Consider the following 20,012-nt stretch of genomic DNA (forward strand, 5'->3'; position numbering starts at 1 on the left):
GGGAGGGGGAGAGGGAGGCCTCACTGGAGGGGGACATGTGAACTGAGAACTGAATGTCGAGAGGCTGCCAGGCATGCAGAGGTCCCAGGCCAGAGTGTTCCAGGCAGAGGAAACAGGACCTGTGTGGGCCCAGAGTCAGGAATGAGTTTGAAGCGTCTGAGATGCATCAAGGCCAGTGCGGCTGGAGGGGAGGGAGCAAGGGCAGAGAGGTGGGCGACAGCAGGGGCCAAGTCCTGGGAGGGCTTTGAAATGGAGAGCCATTGATCTGGTCGGCCCACTGGCCACTGTTTAGATTGACTAGAGGGAAGCAAGAGTGGAATTAGGAAGACCTCACAGAAGCTAAATTCCACGTAAGAGACAAAGGTGGCCAGGACCAGGGTGAGAGCAGAGGAGGAGAGAAGTGATCAGGTATATAGATGTGTCTTGGACTGGCTGGTGATGAAATAGAAGAGGAACAAAAGATAACTTGAGTTTGGGGTTAAGGAAATTGGGCAAATGGTTGACACATGCAGAGAGACACAGGGCTGGGAAGGTAAAAATCAAAAGTTCTCATTTTGGACATGGTAAGTATGAGCTGCCTCCTGGAAATCCACCTGGAGGTATCAGGTAAGGTGTTAAATGTATGATTCTGGAGCTCAGAGATACAGTCAGGAATGGAGATTTAGTGGGGAAACGTGGCAGTTATTAGCACAGAAGTGGTATTCAAGACCATGGGATTGACTGCGAGCTCCTAGAGAAAGACTAGGTGGGAAAAAGTAGAGGACCACCCGTCAAGCCCTAGGGCATTCATTCCAACTTTTGACCCAGGGACAGATGAGGAGAGAGTGGGGAGGTAGGAGGAAACAAAGGTGCCGTGTCACAGGAGCAAAGAGAAGTATTTTGAAAGGGAGGCATCAGCTTGGACAAATACTGCTGAAAAGTCAAGCAAGATGAAGACCAAAAAAAGTGCCCACTGAATCTGGCAATATGGAGGTCATTGGTGACCTTAACCAGAGCTTCAGTCAAGTGACAGAGACTAAAGAACCTATTGGAATGGGTATTAGAATGGGAGGTTGGCAAGCACGACCAGTGGCTACAAACGATTCTTCCTAGAGTTATGAAGAGCAGTGGTGAAGGCAGCTGGAGGAGGATGGGACTGGGGGGACAGTTAAAGGCTGGGAGATAGAGTGGGTTGTGCACTGATGCCACCGAACCAGTAGAAAGGGAGAAACTGATACAATCATCAAACCCATATGATCATTACCTTCTTCTACACCAGTTTGTTCCTGGGCTCCTGGAATATCACTGGGAATCAGCCAACCTGATCTGTGGCATTTGTTCTGTCACTAGGTGGTTCTGTGATAGTAGAAATAATACTGTCTTACTTATGTCAGCTGCCTCCTACTCACATGTTTCATCTTCTCCTTTGATGTTCACAACAACCAAACGTGGAATTTTCAGGACAGGGTTTAATGCCTCTGCCCAACCTGGGGGCACTTCAGGAGTCTTTCAGGCACCACACTGCTCATCAGCAGAGCCAGGCCCCCAGCTGATGTGCCCACTGTGCTGTGTCCAGTCACTGTGGTGTCTCTCCCAGGACCAGAGCAGCCCTTCCGCCTCTAATTGTTACTGACAAGCAGGTGTGAAAGGCTTTAAGCCAACAAAAAGCAAGGTCATGGCCAGGGGTGGTCATTAGCTGGCATAGCGTACTTTCACTTCCCTCACTGGCAGTACCTGGGAGTCAGGAGCTGATGAGGTCAGGGACAGGTAGGGAAGCAGGTTATATGATGGGTGGAGCCTAGACGTTCAGGACCGAGCCTGAATGGCTGAGTGCCAGGGGTCCATTCTCCTCGGTGCTGGCCACATGTCAGGGGACAGGCTACGGGCCAAAGATGCTAGGGGGCAGGGGAGGGGGTGGTTACAGCAGCTTCCAGCTCATTCTCAGAGGGCCCCAGGATCAAAGGCATTAAGCAGAACCTCCCTGAACCACAACTGCTCCCAGGATGTTTCAAGTAAACCTTTTCATCTATGCGGAAAACAGCCAGAAGTAGCTCAAGTGAGAAAACTGCAGTTTCTTCGGGTTGACAAGCCAAGTGTAGTAACGGTGTCATGGTAACCAGCATGTTTTCCGAGTTTTCCTGAAATTGACCAGCCCCACACACTTCACGAAGTTGGTAAATATGATTATCACCATTTTATAAAGTTGAAAATGCAGAGTGTCTGCAATCACAGCCACCCTACCCACAAGGGAAGCAGGAGATGGAGGTTCTGGGCCCTGCCTTCCCATCTATTCACTGGAGCCTCTGGACCAGCCTGGTTCTCCTGGGCCTCAGTGTCCTCCTCAATAAATCCAAGACACAGACTCAGGGTCTCACTGCTCTGATGGACTCTGACTTGCCACTCTGTGAGTCAGAGGTCAGGTCCAGCTCCAGCTGCGGGGCTGCTAGTTTCTGCCATGAGTCTTGCCCCTGTGCTGGTTTCAGCCTTGCAAAGGGAGGGAATCTGCTGTGAGATACGCCTCCGACGGGGGGCTCTCCCCCAGTTTGGGAGGGAATCAGGGTTTCTTTTTCTCCCTCAGCTGGAACCAGTTGGCGGTAAGACGACCTCCAACAACTTCACCTACAGCAGAACCAAACTCAAATGCCCGTCTTCTGTGAGTAAGGTCCTGCCTGTCGGGTGGGGAACAGGTGCCTGGGTTGGGGCCAGGGGAGGTTCCTGGCCACCTGGAGGCACAAGAGTCCCCTGGGAGGCTTTACATCATGCACGTTCACTCACTACCACCATTCTCAAATCTCACCTCTCCTCACTGCCCCATGCTTCTCAGGGCCTCAGGGTGAGTGAGGGGAGGGAGGAAGCAGCGGGTCGCTGAAGCAGGAAGAGGCCCTAAGGGGAGGAAGATGAGCAAGCACTGGCCAAAACCTCATTATTCCCATGACCCCGGGGAGCCTGGGCATCCTCCGTCTTAAGCATATGTCGAGGGGGCCTCCCCTGCCAGGAAGGCTACCGAGAGCAGAGGGTCAAAAGGCAAAGAGAAATGAGACACCGTGTGTCTGTGCCGGAAGGCTGCATCCTCTTCCTCCCTTTCCAACACTGCCAGTTTCCAGGCCCGCACGACCCTCACCCAGACCACTGACCAAGCCCCTACCTCTTCCCTGGCTCTCCCTCCTCCCTTCTCCGTCCATCTTGTAATCGCTGCCTGACACAGAGCAGCCCACCTGGAAGGAACTCCAGTCTTTTCGAGGCTGCCTGAAGCCTGGTCCCTGTGCCCACTGAAGAGAGTCCAGACGGAGGCCCCTCTTCCTCTACCACTTTAGACATGCACTCTGCTCCTGGAAAACAGAGCATCTTCCCAGAGAAGCCCCACGATGGCCCCCATCTGTGCTCTCACTTCTGCCATTGGCTCCTCAAGGAGGCATGTCCCCCATCTCCGCCTGCAGGAATGTCTCACATCCTGCAAGGCCCAGATGCTGCCCTCCCCAGGCTGCCGTTCACCTCATTTCACCCTCCTGTACCCGCTCCAGACACACACCTCTGTTGGTCTCTCTTTTCTGTGTGCACCTCACAAGCACTGACTCAGGCTCCTTTGTGATGTGATTGTTTCTGAACACGTCTTATCTCCCAAATGGACGATGACAGATGTCACATCTGAACCCCCAGGCGCTCTCCCAGCTCCTAGCACTGGGCTCCCCATGGCAAGCACACCATCACTGGGAGGGAGGAAAGATTCCAGGGAGGCAGGTCCTTCACATGTTGGGTTCTTCATCTACTACAGAACCAGCTGTCCCTCCACCCGCCTTCCCCGCTCCCAGGCACCCCTGGGCTGGGAGGATGGGACTAGTTGTCCAGTAGGGGCCTGGAGGAAACAGAGGTGGGGCTCTGCCAGCTCCCCATGGGTCACCTGTCAGTTTCCAACCTTGCAAAATTAACAGGAAAGTTGGTGTCGGTAAGAAACCAAAAGTTGTGGCTAGGTATTGGCCACTTCGGACACCCCTATTCACTCATAGGGTGAGTGGATGGGCACTGGCTTTGAGCACAGCATGGATGAAGGTGTGTTACAAACAGGGAAGAGTGGTGGCACCAAGATTATTGTGCCGTCTCTGGGAGGGGGAGTAAGAAGGCCTCAGATGGATGGTCTTCAGGCCCTTAACCCTGACCCTCTCCTCCTCCCCAGGAGAGCCCCTACCTCCGTACCCTGAGGAACAGTCAGCTGCTCCAAGACCAGGCTGAAGCAGACTCCCAGGTGCTCTCCTGGGCCCTGCCAGTGGCGGCAGGAGGTGGCCTGGTGGTTGGTGTCAGTGCAATGATGATATGGAGAGCCCTGAGAGGTCGCCAGAGGGAAAATCTGCCCATCGATCTGAACACGATGCGTTTCTAGGCCTGCCAGCCACATGCAGGCTCCCATCCTAACTTCCCCAGCCACGCTCCCCACCAGCCCCTACCTCAGCTACCCCTGGCCCTCACTTCACCTCACTTCAACACCTGGCGACATACGAAGCCAAAGGGACAGTCACAACTTCTTGGGGCCTGAGACCTTTGCTTCTGAAATTGGCACATTTAAATAAAGGCCAAAGCTGTTCTATTCTTGGGTTAGCCTGCTTGCAGCTCTCACCTTCCACTGGCTGTGCAGCACAGGTGTGGGAGCCAGAACCTCGCATGTCCTGTCTCAGCCAGAGCTGTCCAAGGGAGGCCAACCAGAGCCCAGACCACCCCAGTAAGGCTCCAGCCCTGCTCCCAACAAGCACCTTGTCAGTCACCACACCACTATCTCAAATGTGGGGAAAACACTGGTCACCAGGCGGTGGTGGGAATTTTGGAGCTGGCTGGCCACTATGAGACAATCCAACACATACCTGTTATGCACCTTTTTTGTACCCAGGAAAAGGTAGAGCACTGTGGTACCTACCTCAAGGCTGGGTATGTCACGGCCTGGCAGAGAAGACAAACTCTTTCCAAAAACTAAGATGCTCTGTGACAGTGTGTGACGCAGGACTCAGGCAGTGGTAGGTCAATGTGTCCAGCTGCTTTCAAGAACAGGAGCTCCTTGGGGAAGGTTTCCTGAAGAGAGCAAATTTTAAAATGTCATTTTAAAAAATGATTGGGACATGAATACTTCACATACCCTCAACCTGATTTTCTCAAAGTGCTAAATTTAGCAAAGAATTCCTCTCTCTATATTACCAGGTTTATGAGAGAGCTAGACAGAGTCTGATGACACAGGCCCCCACTCACTGAGCCCCTACCAGGGGTGAGGCCCTGAGCTGGAAGTCGGACACAGAAAATCTCTTCCATTCTGCACAACATCCCAGAGAGAGGGATGATGAAAAAGTTTTGAAAATAGAAGTAGTGGTTGTACAACATGGTGACTGCACTAAATGCCACTGAATGGTTCGCTTTAAAATGGCTAATTGTATGTCATGGGGATTTCACATCAGTAAAACACAAACAAAAATCCATTATCAACATTCTGAGTACCTCCCCGATCCCAAAGCCTGAGATGGCAAAGAATGAGAGAATTCCAGATGGACCATTTGAATGTGTGGCCTTCCCAACAAATCCTATCACCAAACCTGAGCTCCAGTTTCCCAGATACCTCATCTATAAAATTGGAAGAAAAAAAAACCCATTTCGCCTGTCTCTCAGCACAGCTGAAAAACAAGGAGCTGTATAAAAGTTCTCTGTGACTCAAATACTCTACCCATGAAAGTGGGTGGTTTTCTCCTCTATGAAGAATTGAGGCAGGGTCCGGACTGTTGGGGAAGGGGAGAGGGCCAGAGATGGGTTTGGGGAATAATGTATGGATGAAGACTGTCTGCCTTCCTCCCATGAGGGTCCATCATCTTATTTCTCTTTGGGTCCCCAGAGGACCTATCCAGTCCCAGTGTCCTCCTGGCTTCAATTTCTGTTTCTGTACAAGGGGAACAGCATACCTGCACCAAACCTTCCCGTGGATGAAAAACCAGGACTGAATCACACAAACCCTAAAGAACCATTGCACCCAAGCTCATGCTCTGACTTCAGTGTGACAATAAAGATAACCCATTCAGTTTCAGAGTTCAATTTTTTAAAATCCCTTAAGTTTCTATTCTAGTAGCTCCTACTTCAAAGAACCAAGCACTCATAACCACGAGTCTACCCTCACTTGGGTTGGGGGTTGAAATTTACACTACCTGAAAATCCAGGCAGCCCCCAGCTTGAAAAAAAATTAATGAAAGATGTGGTTCCAGATTGGTAATCAAAGAACATCTTGCAGAAATAGAGAGAAATCCTCTCTGGAGGGACACAACCACCAGCCAGGCCCCCAATTCCCACCAAATAAATGCTTAAAATGCCAAAATTTAAAAATACATGAGCACACTCATTTGAACTGGAACGTGTCCTTTTCCTGTAGGAAAATGTTCAGTCTAGTTAGGACAGCCACAGCCACACCATGAGCAAAACCACCACATCTTGAGAAAGCTACACTCTGTGGTACTCTCTGCAGAGGCTTTTGAGTTCAAAAAAGAGGTTAGCATGGAATAAACTTGGTGAAAAGCCTTTATAAAGGACATGGAACTTTAGTTGAGCTCTGAAGGATGGTAAGGCGCTTCGGTTAGAGGCTGAAAAGAATGAGGTCACGGAGGCTGGGAAGACTCCACCTAAGTGGGGAGATGAAAGAGCACAGTGTGTATAGAGGTCAACACGAAAGATGCTGCGCAGAACAAACTGAGGACGGGTGAGCTAGATACAGTCCGACTGGGGGCACACTGTGGAAGGGGCAAGGAATTAATAGTGGTTGTATTGTTAGAATGGTTGTACTATCAGGCTGCATGGGATTTGAGACTATACGTGTTACTGGGGCAAGATTGGTACAAAGAAAAATAACACCGACAAAAGTTGACACCGAGTGCTTCCACTGTGACAGACGACATGGCGCACAATAACTAAACTCCCATGTCCCTGTTATCGCCCTCTTTTTACAGAAGAGAAAACCAAGGCTCAGAAGAGTTAGTTGACCAAGAGTGATAATTTCATTACACAATGGGACATTTATTAAAATGAATACTGGTTTCCAGGCTAGAAGAATAACCCCAAAATATAAAACAGATGACTCTAGCAGTGCATTGGGCTGAATTGCAAATAAATGTGGTATAAATTAAAAATCTAGAAAAGAGGGACACATATTATTGTCACAAGGCCATGATGACACTATAGGTTCCTGTGCTCCCAATTGGCCTGAAGAACTCAGCCATCTCTAGTTAATAAGCTAGGGTTTAAAAAATTAACTGTAGGGACTAAGATCTATTTTGCGGAGACAGAGCACCTAACAAATCTTTTAATTAGAGAAAAAAATGAAACAATCCCAGTGAGAATTGGTAGACACAACAAAAGACAGGATTAGACCCACATTTTACATAATCATATTGAAGACAGACTATATGTAAATAGGTTTTGAAAGATTAAATACAAAAGGAATTTAAAACATGAGACAGTAAGTATTTTTTTCAATAAAGGCAGATTTTTAAAAGAACTAAGACCCAAATGGAGCTTCTAAAAATAAAATATATTGTGATTGAAAGTAATCTTCAGTAAATTTGTTCAAATATCAGATTAGACACTCAGTGAACCAACATGTCTTGTGTATTTACTGTACATCAGGCACTATTTTTAATAGTAAGTTTACATTAGCCATTAATTCTTACAACAGCCCAATGAGATAGGTACTACTATTATCCCAATCTTATAGACAGAAAAACTGAAGCCAATTCGGTGTCTTTTAAGTGTTTTTGCAAGAATTAAATGAGATTAAAACAATAGTTTAAAAATAGATATTCAATAATTAATTCCCTTCCCGTGTCCATATTAAATCCAATAGATTATTCAGGGGGCTTTGTGAAATGACCATAATAATGAAAATATATTTGGCACCTTATGGTACACAAAGCACTTTAATACATTCTCATTTGATCCACACCACAAACTTGGAAGCAAAGTGTAGTATTGCTAAGAAAAAATATCCCAAATTTGGAAAGAAGGCAGGAGACTGACCACATGCCCTGTCAATGTCATTGTTGAACAAGCTCATCTAAGAAACATTTAGTGATCTAAAATACACCTGTGTTTGCTTACTGTTTACTATTTGATTAGAGCCCAGATACTATAAAGTTATGTTGACTAATGGATTAATGACTGGTGAAAAAGATAAAATCAAGGTTATGGTTTTATTACCCTATAAGACATTAACCAGTTTTTTATCTGTTAGCAACAGCATTTCAGCATTCCTTTGACCAACTAACAATGTAAATCTCCATTCCTCAAACTCTTCTTTGAACCAGACGTGACCATCTTAATGGTTCCCTCATCAATCGCTGAGTTAAAGTCTTTGACATATGTTCATCCTATATTCGTATGAGAATCATGTTTTTAACTTTTTAAAAAGAACAAATTTTTTAAATAACTAGGGAGAAAACTAATTTTTTTAATTATAAGAAAATACATAAAGCCATAGGATGTATTCTAAAAGCCTAGTAAAGTTGAACAAGTGGGAACTGACAACCCAGTAATTCCATCCCTAGGTGATAAGATAGCTCCCAAAGAAACATTTGCAAACGTGTCTCTCTAGGGAGATGTGTACAAGAATATTTGTGGCAGTGTTGTTCATAGAAACAATAAAGCTGGAAACCATGAGATCAATGTTCATCAGTAATGGGCTGGAAAAATAACTTCTGGTATATTAATATAATGGAGACTTTATGTATCAGAGAGAATGAGTAACCACAGCTGCACTCATCAACTTGGGTGACCCCTTCACAAAATGCTGAGTGAGAAGGAGGAAGTGAGAAGGAGAATGCATGTAATATGAGTCCATTTACACATGGTGATGGTGGTAAAACTAGTAAAGGAAATCAATGTAATCATTATCATAAAAACCAGTCAAGTTGTTACTTTTGAGAGGAGGAAGGGGGTGGTAGCTGAGGAGGGATGTAGGAGCCTGTAGGAAAAGGCTCTAAGATACTAGAATGGCAACTTCTTAACATGGGGGGTCGTTTCACAAGATCTTGCTTGAAGGTATATGCATTTCAGACTTTTTCTATATGTATATTTCATCAGATCTTTGAAGTAAAACAATTAAGGAGGAAGATGTTTTACAGAACAAAGCTACTTACTATGCTGCTTATTCATTCCACGATCAGGTGGAGAGGGCTGTATCCAGAGCTTTGCTGAGTGTTCACTACAAAGTCGCCGAAGTTGACCCGAGCAAAGAAATGGAGATCCCACATCAGAGCAGGTCCCAGACACAGCTGGCCCCAAACCAGCATCCCTGCAGCAGGCCAGACTGGGCCCAGCTCCTTAGCAGAAAGGCACTGTTAGGTGGTGGCCAGGGCTCACCAGGCTTCAGCAAAAGGAGGCCACCCAAGTGAGCATCCCCTGTATTCTACGCCAAGTCCAGAAGCCTTGTCACGATAAGCCTTCTCATTGTTCTGGCAGCTGGTACTACAACAAGCCAAGGGCCACGGGACGTGCATCTTCCCAGAGAGGAGCAGGGTCCACCCCTATCAGACCCTGGCTGCACTGTCCTACTGCATCAGGACACAGGCGCACAGTGTGGGATGAGCAGGAAGTGAGGAGGATGTGAGAAGGAGGGAAGTTAACAGAGGTTTCCCTTAAACACACTAACCTGGATGGCATTTCAGGCATTTGAACTTCATTTTTCATGATCAGTTCAAGTCTCAAGCACAAGCAGACTCAGGGACTAGGATGGCTGGGGATCAGATGGGAGCAAAAAGGGATTCCAATCCTGAATTATTACAAGTAACCTTATTTCTTCAATGATAATAAAACAGGGGTAATGTCTGCCTTAAAAGGCTGTTAGTGAATTCAGTGAGGAAACGTATGAAAAGGGTCTGGCAGTGGAGGAGCTCGATAAATCCATCTCCTGGGGGCAAACTGGGCTGAAAGTGTATCCACGAGTCCCGCTCTCCCCACCCCCGGCAGTATGTTGTCTACTTTGATTTTCCAAATGTTCTCAACCTAAGCCCACAATAAAATTATTGGCCTTCCAGCAAAAGCTCAGTCTCACCCTGGCAACCTAAGACAAGGCCTTTCCCTTGGAGAGAACCAGCCTGCAGCCCTGGGTCCCACTTAGAGGAGAACTGAACAGCCACACAGCCTGCTTCTGACTGTTCCTTTCTGAGCATCATTACATTCAACTTTGAATTGTTTGTGTTTACCGATATCCCAGAAGGACGCTGAAAGAGGCTGACAGTACAGCCTCCTTTCAGGTGTTATCATCTTGATTCCTCAAAGCTGGGGGTGGATCTCAGGGTCCAGGATACAAAGGAGTTCAGGCTCTCACCACCTAGTCCCCGGACCATCTGGGAGGCAGGTGTTTGCTCTGCTCACTCTGCCAGGGGACTCTACTATAACAAAGTCTGGTTTCAGTTCTTTTCTAAACCTGCCTGGGTTTGGAAATAAAAAAGATGGTCCTGCGTTAAAGCATCTAGTGCTCTGTGCTCTACAAAGCCAGCGTGACAGGCCCTCCCTGCACCCCTGCCCCCTGTCTGTGGGGAGAGTAAAGGAGGCGGCGGCTAAGGGGTGTCAACCCCCTGGAGAGGAAGTGCTGGGCCCTGGGGAAGAGCTGAGGAGGCCCTACCCACAGGGAGGCCTACAGAGCAGCTTGGTTTTTTTCCACTTGCTGGAAAAAATAGTTCAGAGCATACATAGCTCCTGTGACCGGCAGATCGATGATAATCTCATTATATATGGAGGCTCCATTTCCACCTTTCTTTTTCACTTCTATTTCTGTAACTCACTTTACACAGCAGGGCACACGACTGGAATCTCTTTGGGTCTGAAGTCCCATGAGGAGACAAGAAAACAGTTTCCAGAATTGTTCCCAGGGCAGCCGTCTTTCTAGAAGGCAGCACAGGTACAGGTGAAAACAGGATCTCATAAAATAAAATGTGAAAATTCGGGGCGGCCCTGAGTGTTAGGCACAGAACACACCTGGCATGGAGTGAACACTTAATAAAATGAGCTCCTGTTGGTATTATTCATAGGATGAGCCTTAGTTTTCATATTTGATGGCTTTTGTTCCTCTGCCAAATGCTTATTTATGTACTCAGGCACTTTCCCCCTGAGGTGATTATTTATGTTGTTCCTATGACAGAAACATTTTTACCGGTAGGTGTCTTCATTCATTCATTCCACCAGGCAGCCTGTGGAACTAAGGCTTATTATCACGTGTCCTGTGTGGGCCATGAGTAAACATTGGTGAGGAAGGCATGGGTCATCTCCAAGGGTTTTAGTCTGCCACAGGGATTGCCACACTTTTTGGATTACGCACTTGCAAAAAATGTCAGCATATGTACCACAATATAGAAATTTTTTTAATAAATTATATATACCCATTACTGTACTAATATAGTAACCACAAAACATTCACAAAAACAGAAATTTGTAGAGAAGAAGATAAACATGAAATAAAGGTTTTGCTCTTGCTAAAATAGTAGTATTTGGGAGGAGGAGCGCATTCTGATTGAATATGTTTCACTATTTTCAAAATCTTGACTTAGAGCTTTCTGATAATGACTATTCCAAGATCTGGTATTAGGTTAATTTTCTTTTTAAACTTGCTTGCAAAGGTGGTCGTGGCTGGAAAAAAAGATTCCTCACAAAGATGCACTGTTCCAAACAGAAGATGTACCTTGTCAGCTGTGTTAACTAAATCACTATTCTCATTCAACTGCACAAAGATTTCTGCTAAATGTCACTAGGGAAATCCCCTTCTCCCTGATGTCAATCTTTTTTTTATTTTTTAGGGAACTAATTGGAAGGTGTCCCATTTTTTCACAAATGGGTTCACACCCCACTGATGAAGTTGTTTTGGAAATTTCAAACCAGGTTAAAAAAGTTTTCTTCCTGATTTTTAAAAAATGTACACAGATATGAGAGTCTATGGAGGATGCTCACCTTTGTCAACTGCAGAATCACAGAACAGTCTAACAATTCCAAACATCTGTTTTCAAAATCAACTCCCAACCCCACCTTTGTTTTTAAAGGGCACCTTCACTCACCACACTCTACAACTTACTTTCAAAAAGCAATTACTTCCTCCCCTTTTCCAGGAAATTAGTTTTGGGTTTCTTTTTTCTTTTGGGGTTTTTTTTTCTTTTTAATATTTGCTAGGTGACATATTACCGACAACCAGTTGGCATCACAGAAAAGGTCAGCAAGTTTGAAACAGTTGTCTATTGATTTTAAAAATGCATAATTCATCTTCAAGCTTGACGGCTCTTACAAGCACATTGCCAAAATATTGTCATGGTGACTCCGCATCTCATTACAAAACATTGTAAGGATTCTATTATACTTAGAAACCTGGCTCGTAAGGATTACCAAACTGATGATACCCTATCTCATTTAGACACTTTTGGCTTTGCCAATCAATAGCTTGTCAATAAATGATACAATGAAAGAATTTCATTGACGGTTCTGTGTTGACGGCTCTCTTACCCAGGAATCTTTTTATTCTAGTCAAAGCAGTAGCTCTATTAGTGGAAGACACTTTCAGGGTTTTTCCAAAGCATTGTTTTTATTAAAGTAGTAATTTGCTGTTGAGAATATATCTTCACTGGTACACTTCATTTTTTTTTAATGGTACACAAACATACAGAGCAACCGTATGTACAGTTCATAACTGAAGCCATCCAACATACACCATAGGCTAAGAGATACTGGTTTTTTAAATTATATTTTATCCAAATGCCCAACACTTTGTAATTTGTTCTAACACTTGGCAATGTTTTCTATGCATCCTCCAACAGTGGGCACAGACAAGCTTGTAGCTATTCTTTCTGCACTGTGTGGTTTCCCTTGTTTTATTTTAGTCACTATGGCATGTGGCTCTTTGCTAGTAAGAAAACTTTATAAAGGGGGAAAATATACCTCTAAACATTTATCAGTAAGTTTGGTGAATTTTGTGAAGTGTTGAATTCAGAATGCTATGATTTTAAACATTGCTTTTAAAAAGTGGAGTGGTTTGCTGACATGTTACCAAATGCTCAGTTTTTAAATGTCTTGCTAATCCATTTGGCTTCATTTCATTAGCTTAATTCTGACTGTACCATAATGCACTTAGGGAGGGGTTTATTATTACTAGGGAGGGGTGCATATAAATCCATACTCAATATAGACTTCTTGATAATTTCAAAATCAATGTTTGGGGGGGGGGTTTATCTTGTTTTGTCTTCTTGTCAGGTCCACTTAGATCATGATTGTTTTCCTTTGACAATGTGGCTTTGAAAAGCCCTTACTGTCAGGGCTGTCAGCTCTGCCATTTTTCTTGTTGCTTTAATTTGTCTGACAGCTTGTTGTCAGACAGATTTCAGCTCTGGTTCTACTCCTTTCTAACTCTGTGACCTGGGAGGACCATCGTAACAGCCCACTGCAAGTAGACAACTGAGCAAGAAGCCACTTTCAGTCTCTCAGTGCTGGGTTCACATTGTCACCCCCAGGAAACCACTCACCCAGTACGTGACCTGTGACACTTGCATGAGAATGCCAGGGTCAACCTACAAATTCTGTATTACAAAGGCCAGCTTCTTCCTTATTTTTTAGGTTAAAAATGCAAATAAGTAGAAAATTTAATATTTTCTTCCACATCCTAAGGGGTCTTCCTACATAAATTCTCTTTGGGGATGAGTCAGTGGAAATGAATTGTATTCCAGGGAGCAACTGATCAAAGAAGCACAGTTATCACTACAACCCATCATTCTAACACTCTTGCAACTCAGCGTGCTTTCCTACATGCAGGAGAGTGGTCTGAAGTTAAAGCTGGCCTCTGGACTCCTGTTCAACGAGGCATGGGCATGGAGTGTCCTCTGGGGAGTGGGGTTGAGTTATCTGTCCTGAGGAGTGGATGTTAACAATTAAGAACCACTGAGCTAGACAGAGAAACAGACAAGTCAACAAATGTAGTGAATGCTGGAGTAAAAGGTGCCTACGAGGACCCTCATGAGATAGAATGAAGAAAAATTCAAGAAGATTTCAGACTAGAAGTAATGGAAACTTTGAGCAAGTTATGAAAGATGGGTAGGGTTTCAGTGGGAGGAAGAAAAAGCCCTTGCACAGAGTTACAGGATAAATGGCAAAATGTTTGGGGAATATGGAAATATTCAGAGCTGATCAGAAGAAACAGGTAGTGAAATTGGTTAAGGACCTGAGATGTACCCTCCTCACATTAACATTGTGCAGTGTTTTCTTAACAGAGGAAGGGAGACTTTTTTTTCTTCCTTGAGAAACAGTGTCTCCTAGTGTTACCCTCCTTTATACTTGAGCCTAGGAAATCGTGAAGAAACTTGGAAGACATGCTAAGGTTCGTCCAGGGTGCATTTGACAGTATCTCATAGGTAGAAGGGAAGGATTTGTTTTAAGTAGAGGCGTGGCATGATTAGATACCTTCCCCACCTTTCTTGAGAAGATACTTAGATATAGTCCAAGTTCCACTGACATCAGAATCACCTGGAGAGCTTGTAAAAATGCAGATTACTGGGCCCCACCCCAGCTCTTCAGAATCCGAATTTCCAGGGATGCATACAGACAGCAATTTGTATTTCAACAAACTCTCCAGCTAAATTTTTCTCCTGTGTTAATCCATCACCCCACTGTCTCACCTCCACCCCAAATGATTCCAGTACACATTAAAAATTGAGAACAAGTACATTATTGGTTTTAGGAAATAACTGTGTGGTTGGTCTCTGAGACAGAATGTGTCAGCAAGTTATTATATTTCTATCTTCACATTCCTGATGGTTCCCTAAACTACTCTTAGGTTCAAACTTGAAATTCTGTGTTCATTCCTTTTTTCAACATTAAGCCTATTGCTATTAAAGTGTCTTACTCTTCCCTTCTCCCAGACTTCTATCCCTTCTCCTGTACCTAGTTCCCAAGTTCTACATAAATCATGTGATCAAGGCCAAGTGCTTTACTTTTTAACATTATATATCCTCACGGCAACCTCAGAAAGAAGGTAGTATTATTCTCATTTTTTAAATGAGACTGGAAGCTGGACTCCATGAGCTCAGATAACTCATCCACCACTATGGGTTAGCAAGGAACAGAACTAGAATTTGAAATATGTCTGACTTCAAAACCTGGGCTCTTGAAATTAAAAAGACAAATCACAAGAAGTGCTGGGGAGGGTGTGGAAGAACAGGAATCTCCACACACAGCTGATGGGTGTGCAAAATCATACAACCACCTTGGAAAACAGTTTGACCGCTTTTCCTAAGGTTAAATGTACCTTATCACATGACCCAGTAATATATTCCCATTATTTTTCCAAAGGAAAGACACATGCACCCACACAATGTGTTGTACAAAAACGATGGCAGCAGTTTTGCTCATAAGAGTCCAACACTGGAAACTGCCAAACTGTCTGACAGCAGGTGAATGGGACCAACAAATTGCAGTGTGTCCGTACTACAGGACACTGCTCAGCAGTGAAACAAAATGAACTACCGATCCTCACGACACGGATGGATCTCAAAAACATGAAGCCAAGTATCTGAGAGTACACAATCTGTGATTCCATTTATATGAAATTCCAGAAAAGGTAAAACAGATCTACAATGACAGGAAGCAGGTGAGTGGACTCCCTGGGCTGGCGCAGGGGCATTGGGTGCAAAAGGGCATGAGGGAGGGAATTCTGGGTAATGGGGCTATTTTATGTCTTGATTGTGATGGGGTTACCTATGTCAAACTCAAATTGTGCACTGAAAATGTGTGCATTATATATGTTATACCTCAATAGAGTAGATTTTTTTGAAAAAGTGTGCTCTTTCCACTAAATCACACTGCATCTTTCTCTGGCTCTACCCTAAATCACACACTCTGCCCCAGGCCAAGTAAATGGTGTAATGTGCTGTGGCATCTACAAAGAAGGCTGGGTGGGCTGCACAGCTGTCCCTGGGAACCAAGTGTGATTTTGATTCAATATCATGCCCAAGGGCATTCCTTTACTGAGCTCTAAGTGTAGTTTACCCTGAGCCCCCATCTAGTGGGCACCGCCTTTGTTTTCTTTGTTATCTGTGCTGAGGCACTGAAAGGCAGGGCCCCCTGAAAAACTTCCCCTCACTGGGCTGGAAGAGCAGCCACCACAGAGAGAAGTGCTACACCATGTCCCTCCCCAGGCCCCATCAAGAAACCTAGGGGGAGCCCAAGCAGGGACAAGGGCAAAGCTGTGCCTACCCTGGCCTCCTTCTAAGTGGCTCTCACACTGAGGATGGGCTTCTGAAAGAAAAAAGGGAGTGTATCCTTTATCCCCTGGAACCCAACATTTTTCGCCATCCAGATGCAACTTCAGGTAGCACTTTCCCCTTGACTCCTTCTCTAACTTCTCCCTGCCAAGATCACTGCTCCCTTTCCAGCCTCTGAATTTGCTTATTACCTTGGCTGCACATGAACAGCTTAATTATACTGCATATGATATTGGCTTGTTTGCTAATTGCTTTGTATATGCTTCCTTAAAAACTGTTCTCTGAGCGAACAGTTTTTTACTGCTGTTTTCACAGGACAGTGGTGTTGTACTGATGGACTGATTAATCCCATCTTTACCTCTGGACCAGGGCCCAGGATAAATCCCATGCTTTGCCCTCCTAAATTGATGTAGCCATACCACAGAAATATAAAGGACTGTAAGAGACTACTATGAACAATTATACACCAACAAATTAGACAATCTAGAAGAAACTGATAAATTTCTAGAAACATAAAACCTACCAATGCTAAATCATGAGGTAATAGAAAATCTGAACAGACTGGTTACTAATTCAGAGGAGATTTGAATTAGCAATCCAAAACCTTCCAACAAAAAAATTCTACCAAACATCTAAAGAAGAACTAATACCAATCTTTTTGAAACACTTCCAAAAATAGAAGAGGGGACACTTCCAAACTTATTTTATGAGGCCAGCAATACTCTGATACCAAAGCCAGACAAGGACACTATAAGAAAACCTTCAGGCCAATATCCCTGATGAACATGGATGCAAAAATCCTCAACCAAATATTAGCAAACTGAATTCAACAATACATTTAAAGGTACATGCACCACAATCATGTAGAGTTTATTCTAGGATTCAAGGACAGTTCAACAACCACAAAATCAATATGACACACCACATTAATAAAATGAGGGATAAAAATCGTATGTATGACATCTCAATAGATGCCAAGAAAGTATTTGACAAAATTAATCAACATTTTATGATTAAAAACTCTCAAACTCTGTATAGATGGAACATACATCAAAATAATAAATGCCATATATGACAAGCCCACAGCTAACATCAGACTCAATGGTGAAAAGCTAAAAGCTTTTCCTCTAAGATAAGGAACAAGACAAAGATGTCCACTCTCACTACTTTTATTCAACATAGTACTAGAAGTCCTAGACAAGACAATTGGACAAGAAAAAGAAACAAAAAGCCTCCATATTGGAAAGGAAGAAGTAAGTTTCTCTTTTTGCAAATGATGATATTTTATGTACAAAACCCTAAAGACTCCATCAAAACCCTGTTAGAATTTATAAATAAATTCAATACAGTTGCAGAGTACAAAATCAATGTTAAAAAATTAGTTGCATTTCTATATGCCAACAATGAACTATCAGAAAGAGAAATTAAGAAAAATTTTATTTACAATAGCATCAAAAAGGAAATACTTAGGAAAGAATTTAATCAAGGGAGTAAAAGATCTGTACACTGAAAATCATAAGATACTGATGAAAGAAATTAAAGACACAAATAAAAAGATATTCCATGCCATAGATTTGAAGAATTAATATTGTTAAAATGTCCTACTATCCAAAGCAATCTTAAGATTCATTTCAATCCCTATCAAAATTCAGTGGCATTTTTCACAAAAATTGAAAAAAAAATCCTAAAATTTGTATGGAACCACAAAATACTCTAAATTGCCAAAGCAATATTGAGAAACAAGAGCAAAACTGTAGGCACACACTTTCTGACTTCAAACTATATTACAAAGCTAGAGTAACCAAAACAGTGTGGTATTGGCATAAAAACAGACACATAAATCAATGAAACAAAACATAGAGCCCAGAAATAAACCCATGTGTATATGGTCTATTAATTTACAACAAAGGAGCAAGAATGTACAATGGGGGAAAATAGTCTCTTTTTAAAAATGGTGTTGGGAAAATTGGATAGCCACATGCAAAAGAATGAAAAAAAAAAAAACCTCAAAATGGATGAAAGACTTGAACATAAGACCTGAAACCACAAAACTCCTAGAAGAAAACAGAGGGTAAATTCTCTGACTCTGGTCTTAGCAATGATTTTTTTTGATTTGACACCAAAAACAAAGGCAATGAAAGCAAAAGCAAACAAGTGGGATTAAATCAAGCTAAAAAGCTCCTACACAAAAAGGAAACTATCAACAAAAGGAAAAGGCAACCTATGGAATGGAAAAAATACTTGCAAACCATGTATCGATAAGAGGTTAATATCAAAAATATTCAAGGAACTCAAACAACTCAATAGCAAAAACAAAACAAAAAACCTCAAATAACCTAATGTAGAAGTGGGCAAAGAATCTGACTAGCCATTTCTCCAAAGAAAGCATACAAATGGCCAACAGGCACATGAAAAGGTGTTCAACATCACTAATCATCAGGAAAACAGAAATCAAAAAAACACAACAAGCTATCACTTCATACCTGTTAGGATGGCTGTTATCAAAAAGACAACAGATAGCAAGTGCTGGCTGGAATGTGGGAAAAAGGGAACCCTGTACACTGTTGGTGGGAATGTAAACTTGTAGAGCCACTGTGGAAAACAGTATGGCGGTTCCTTAAAAAACTAAAAATAGACTTACTATATGATCCAGCGATCCCACTCCTGGGCATATATCCAGAGGAAAGTATAATTTGAAAAGACACATGCACTCCAATGTTCATAGCAGTACTATTTACAGAAGCCAAGACATGGGAACAACATAAATGTCCACTAACATATGAACAGATAAGATGTATATATATATATACAACAGAATACTACTTGGCCTTAAAAAAGAATGAAATGATGCCATTTGCTGCAGCATTGATGGACTTAGAGATTATCATATTAAGTGAAGTCATACAGAGAAAGACAAACATCATATGATGTCACTTATATGTGGAATCTAAATTTTAAAAAATACATATTTTATTTACAAACCAGAAACAGACTTACGGACATAGAAAACAAACTGTGGTGACCAGGGGGGAAAGGGAAGGGGAGCGATGGATTAGGAGTTTGGGATTAATAGATACACATTACTCTATGTAGAATGGATAAACAACAGGGACCTAATGTATAGCACAGGGAACTATATTCAATTTCTTGTAATAAGCTGCAATGGAAAAGAATCTGAAAAAATATATATATATACGTATGTATATGTAAAACTGAATCTCTTTCCTATACACATGAAACTAATATTGTAAATTGACTACACTTCAATAAAAAATAAGAATTTTTTTAAAAGGCAAAAATTTTTAAATAAAACAACTTGCTTGAGATAGACAAAAAAAGAAATTAGAAATAGAACTACCATATGATCCAGCAATCCCACTTCTGGGTATACAGTCAAAGGAAATAAAACCATTATCTCGAAGAGATATTCATGTTCTTGTGTTCATTGCAACATTACTCACAATAGCCAAGGTATGGAAACAACCTAAGTGCTTATTGATAATGAATAGATCAAGAAAATGTGGCATATATACATATGCACACTAGAATATTACTCAGTCTTAAAAAAGGAAGAAAATCCTGTCATTTGTGACATCGTGGACAAAACCGGAGGGCATTATGCTAAGTGAAATAATCCAGACAGAGAAAGAAAATATTGCATAGTATCACATATAAAGAATCTAGGGGGGAAAAAAACCCAAAAAATTTTAAGGTCAAACTATAAGAAACAGTAGAAAAGTGGTTGCCAGGGTCTGCAGGTAGGGGAAATCAGGAGAAGCTGCTAAAAGGGTACAAACT

The 20,012-nt window shown here is 43.0% G+C and overlaps 1 protein-coding gene and 1 long non-coding RNA gene across 23 annotated transcripts in view; one reads left to right on the forward strand and one right to left on the reverse strand.

Annotated features, from left to right (window-relative positions):
- The window catches only part of PLB1 (phospholipase B1), a 169,512-nt gene extending 164,954 nt beyond the window's left edge, over window positions 1-4,558 (forward strand). For all 6 annotated transcript variants that reach the window (XM_032497269.1, XM_032497271.1, XM_032497272.1 and 3 more), the window contains 2 exons: window positions 2,558-2,632; window positions 4,151-4,558. In XM_032497269.1, coding sequence (XP_032353160.1) covers window positions 2,558-2,632; window positions 4,151-4,354 — 279 coding nt within the window. In that variant the 3' untranslated portion in view covers window positions 4,355-4,558. The remainder of the gene's footprint in view (window positions 1-2,557; window positions 2,633-4,150) is intronic.
- Window positions 1-20,012, reverse strand: part of LOC106730263 — a 135,283-nt gene that overhangs the window by 39,253 nt on the left and 76,018 nt on the right. For 15 of the 17 annotated variants that reach the window (XR_004326199.1, XR_004326200.1, XR_004326204.1 and 12 more), the window contains one exon: window positions 4,883-5,034. This is a non-coding gene — a long non-coding RNA (uncharacterized LOC106730263). Of the gene's footprint in view, window positions 1-1,243; window positions 1,336-4,882; window positions 5,035-18,855; window positions 18,901-20,012 lie in introns of those variants that run through there. The other 2 variants (XR_004326198.1, XR_004326211.1) reach the window with 2 other exon arrangements.

The sequence above is a fragment of the Camelus ferus genome, chromosome 15 (assembly GCF_009834535.1).
Source record: "Camelus ferus isolate YT-003-E chromosome 15, BCGSAC_Cfer_1.0, whole genome shotgun sequence".
NCBI lineage: Eukaryota > Metazoa > Chordata > Mammalia > Artiodactyla > Camelidae > Camelus > Camelus ferus.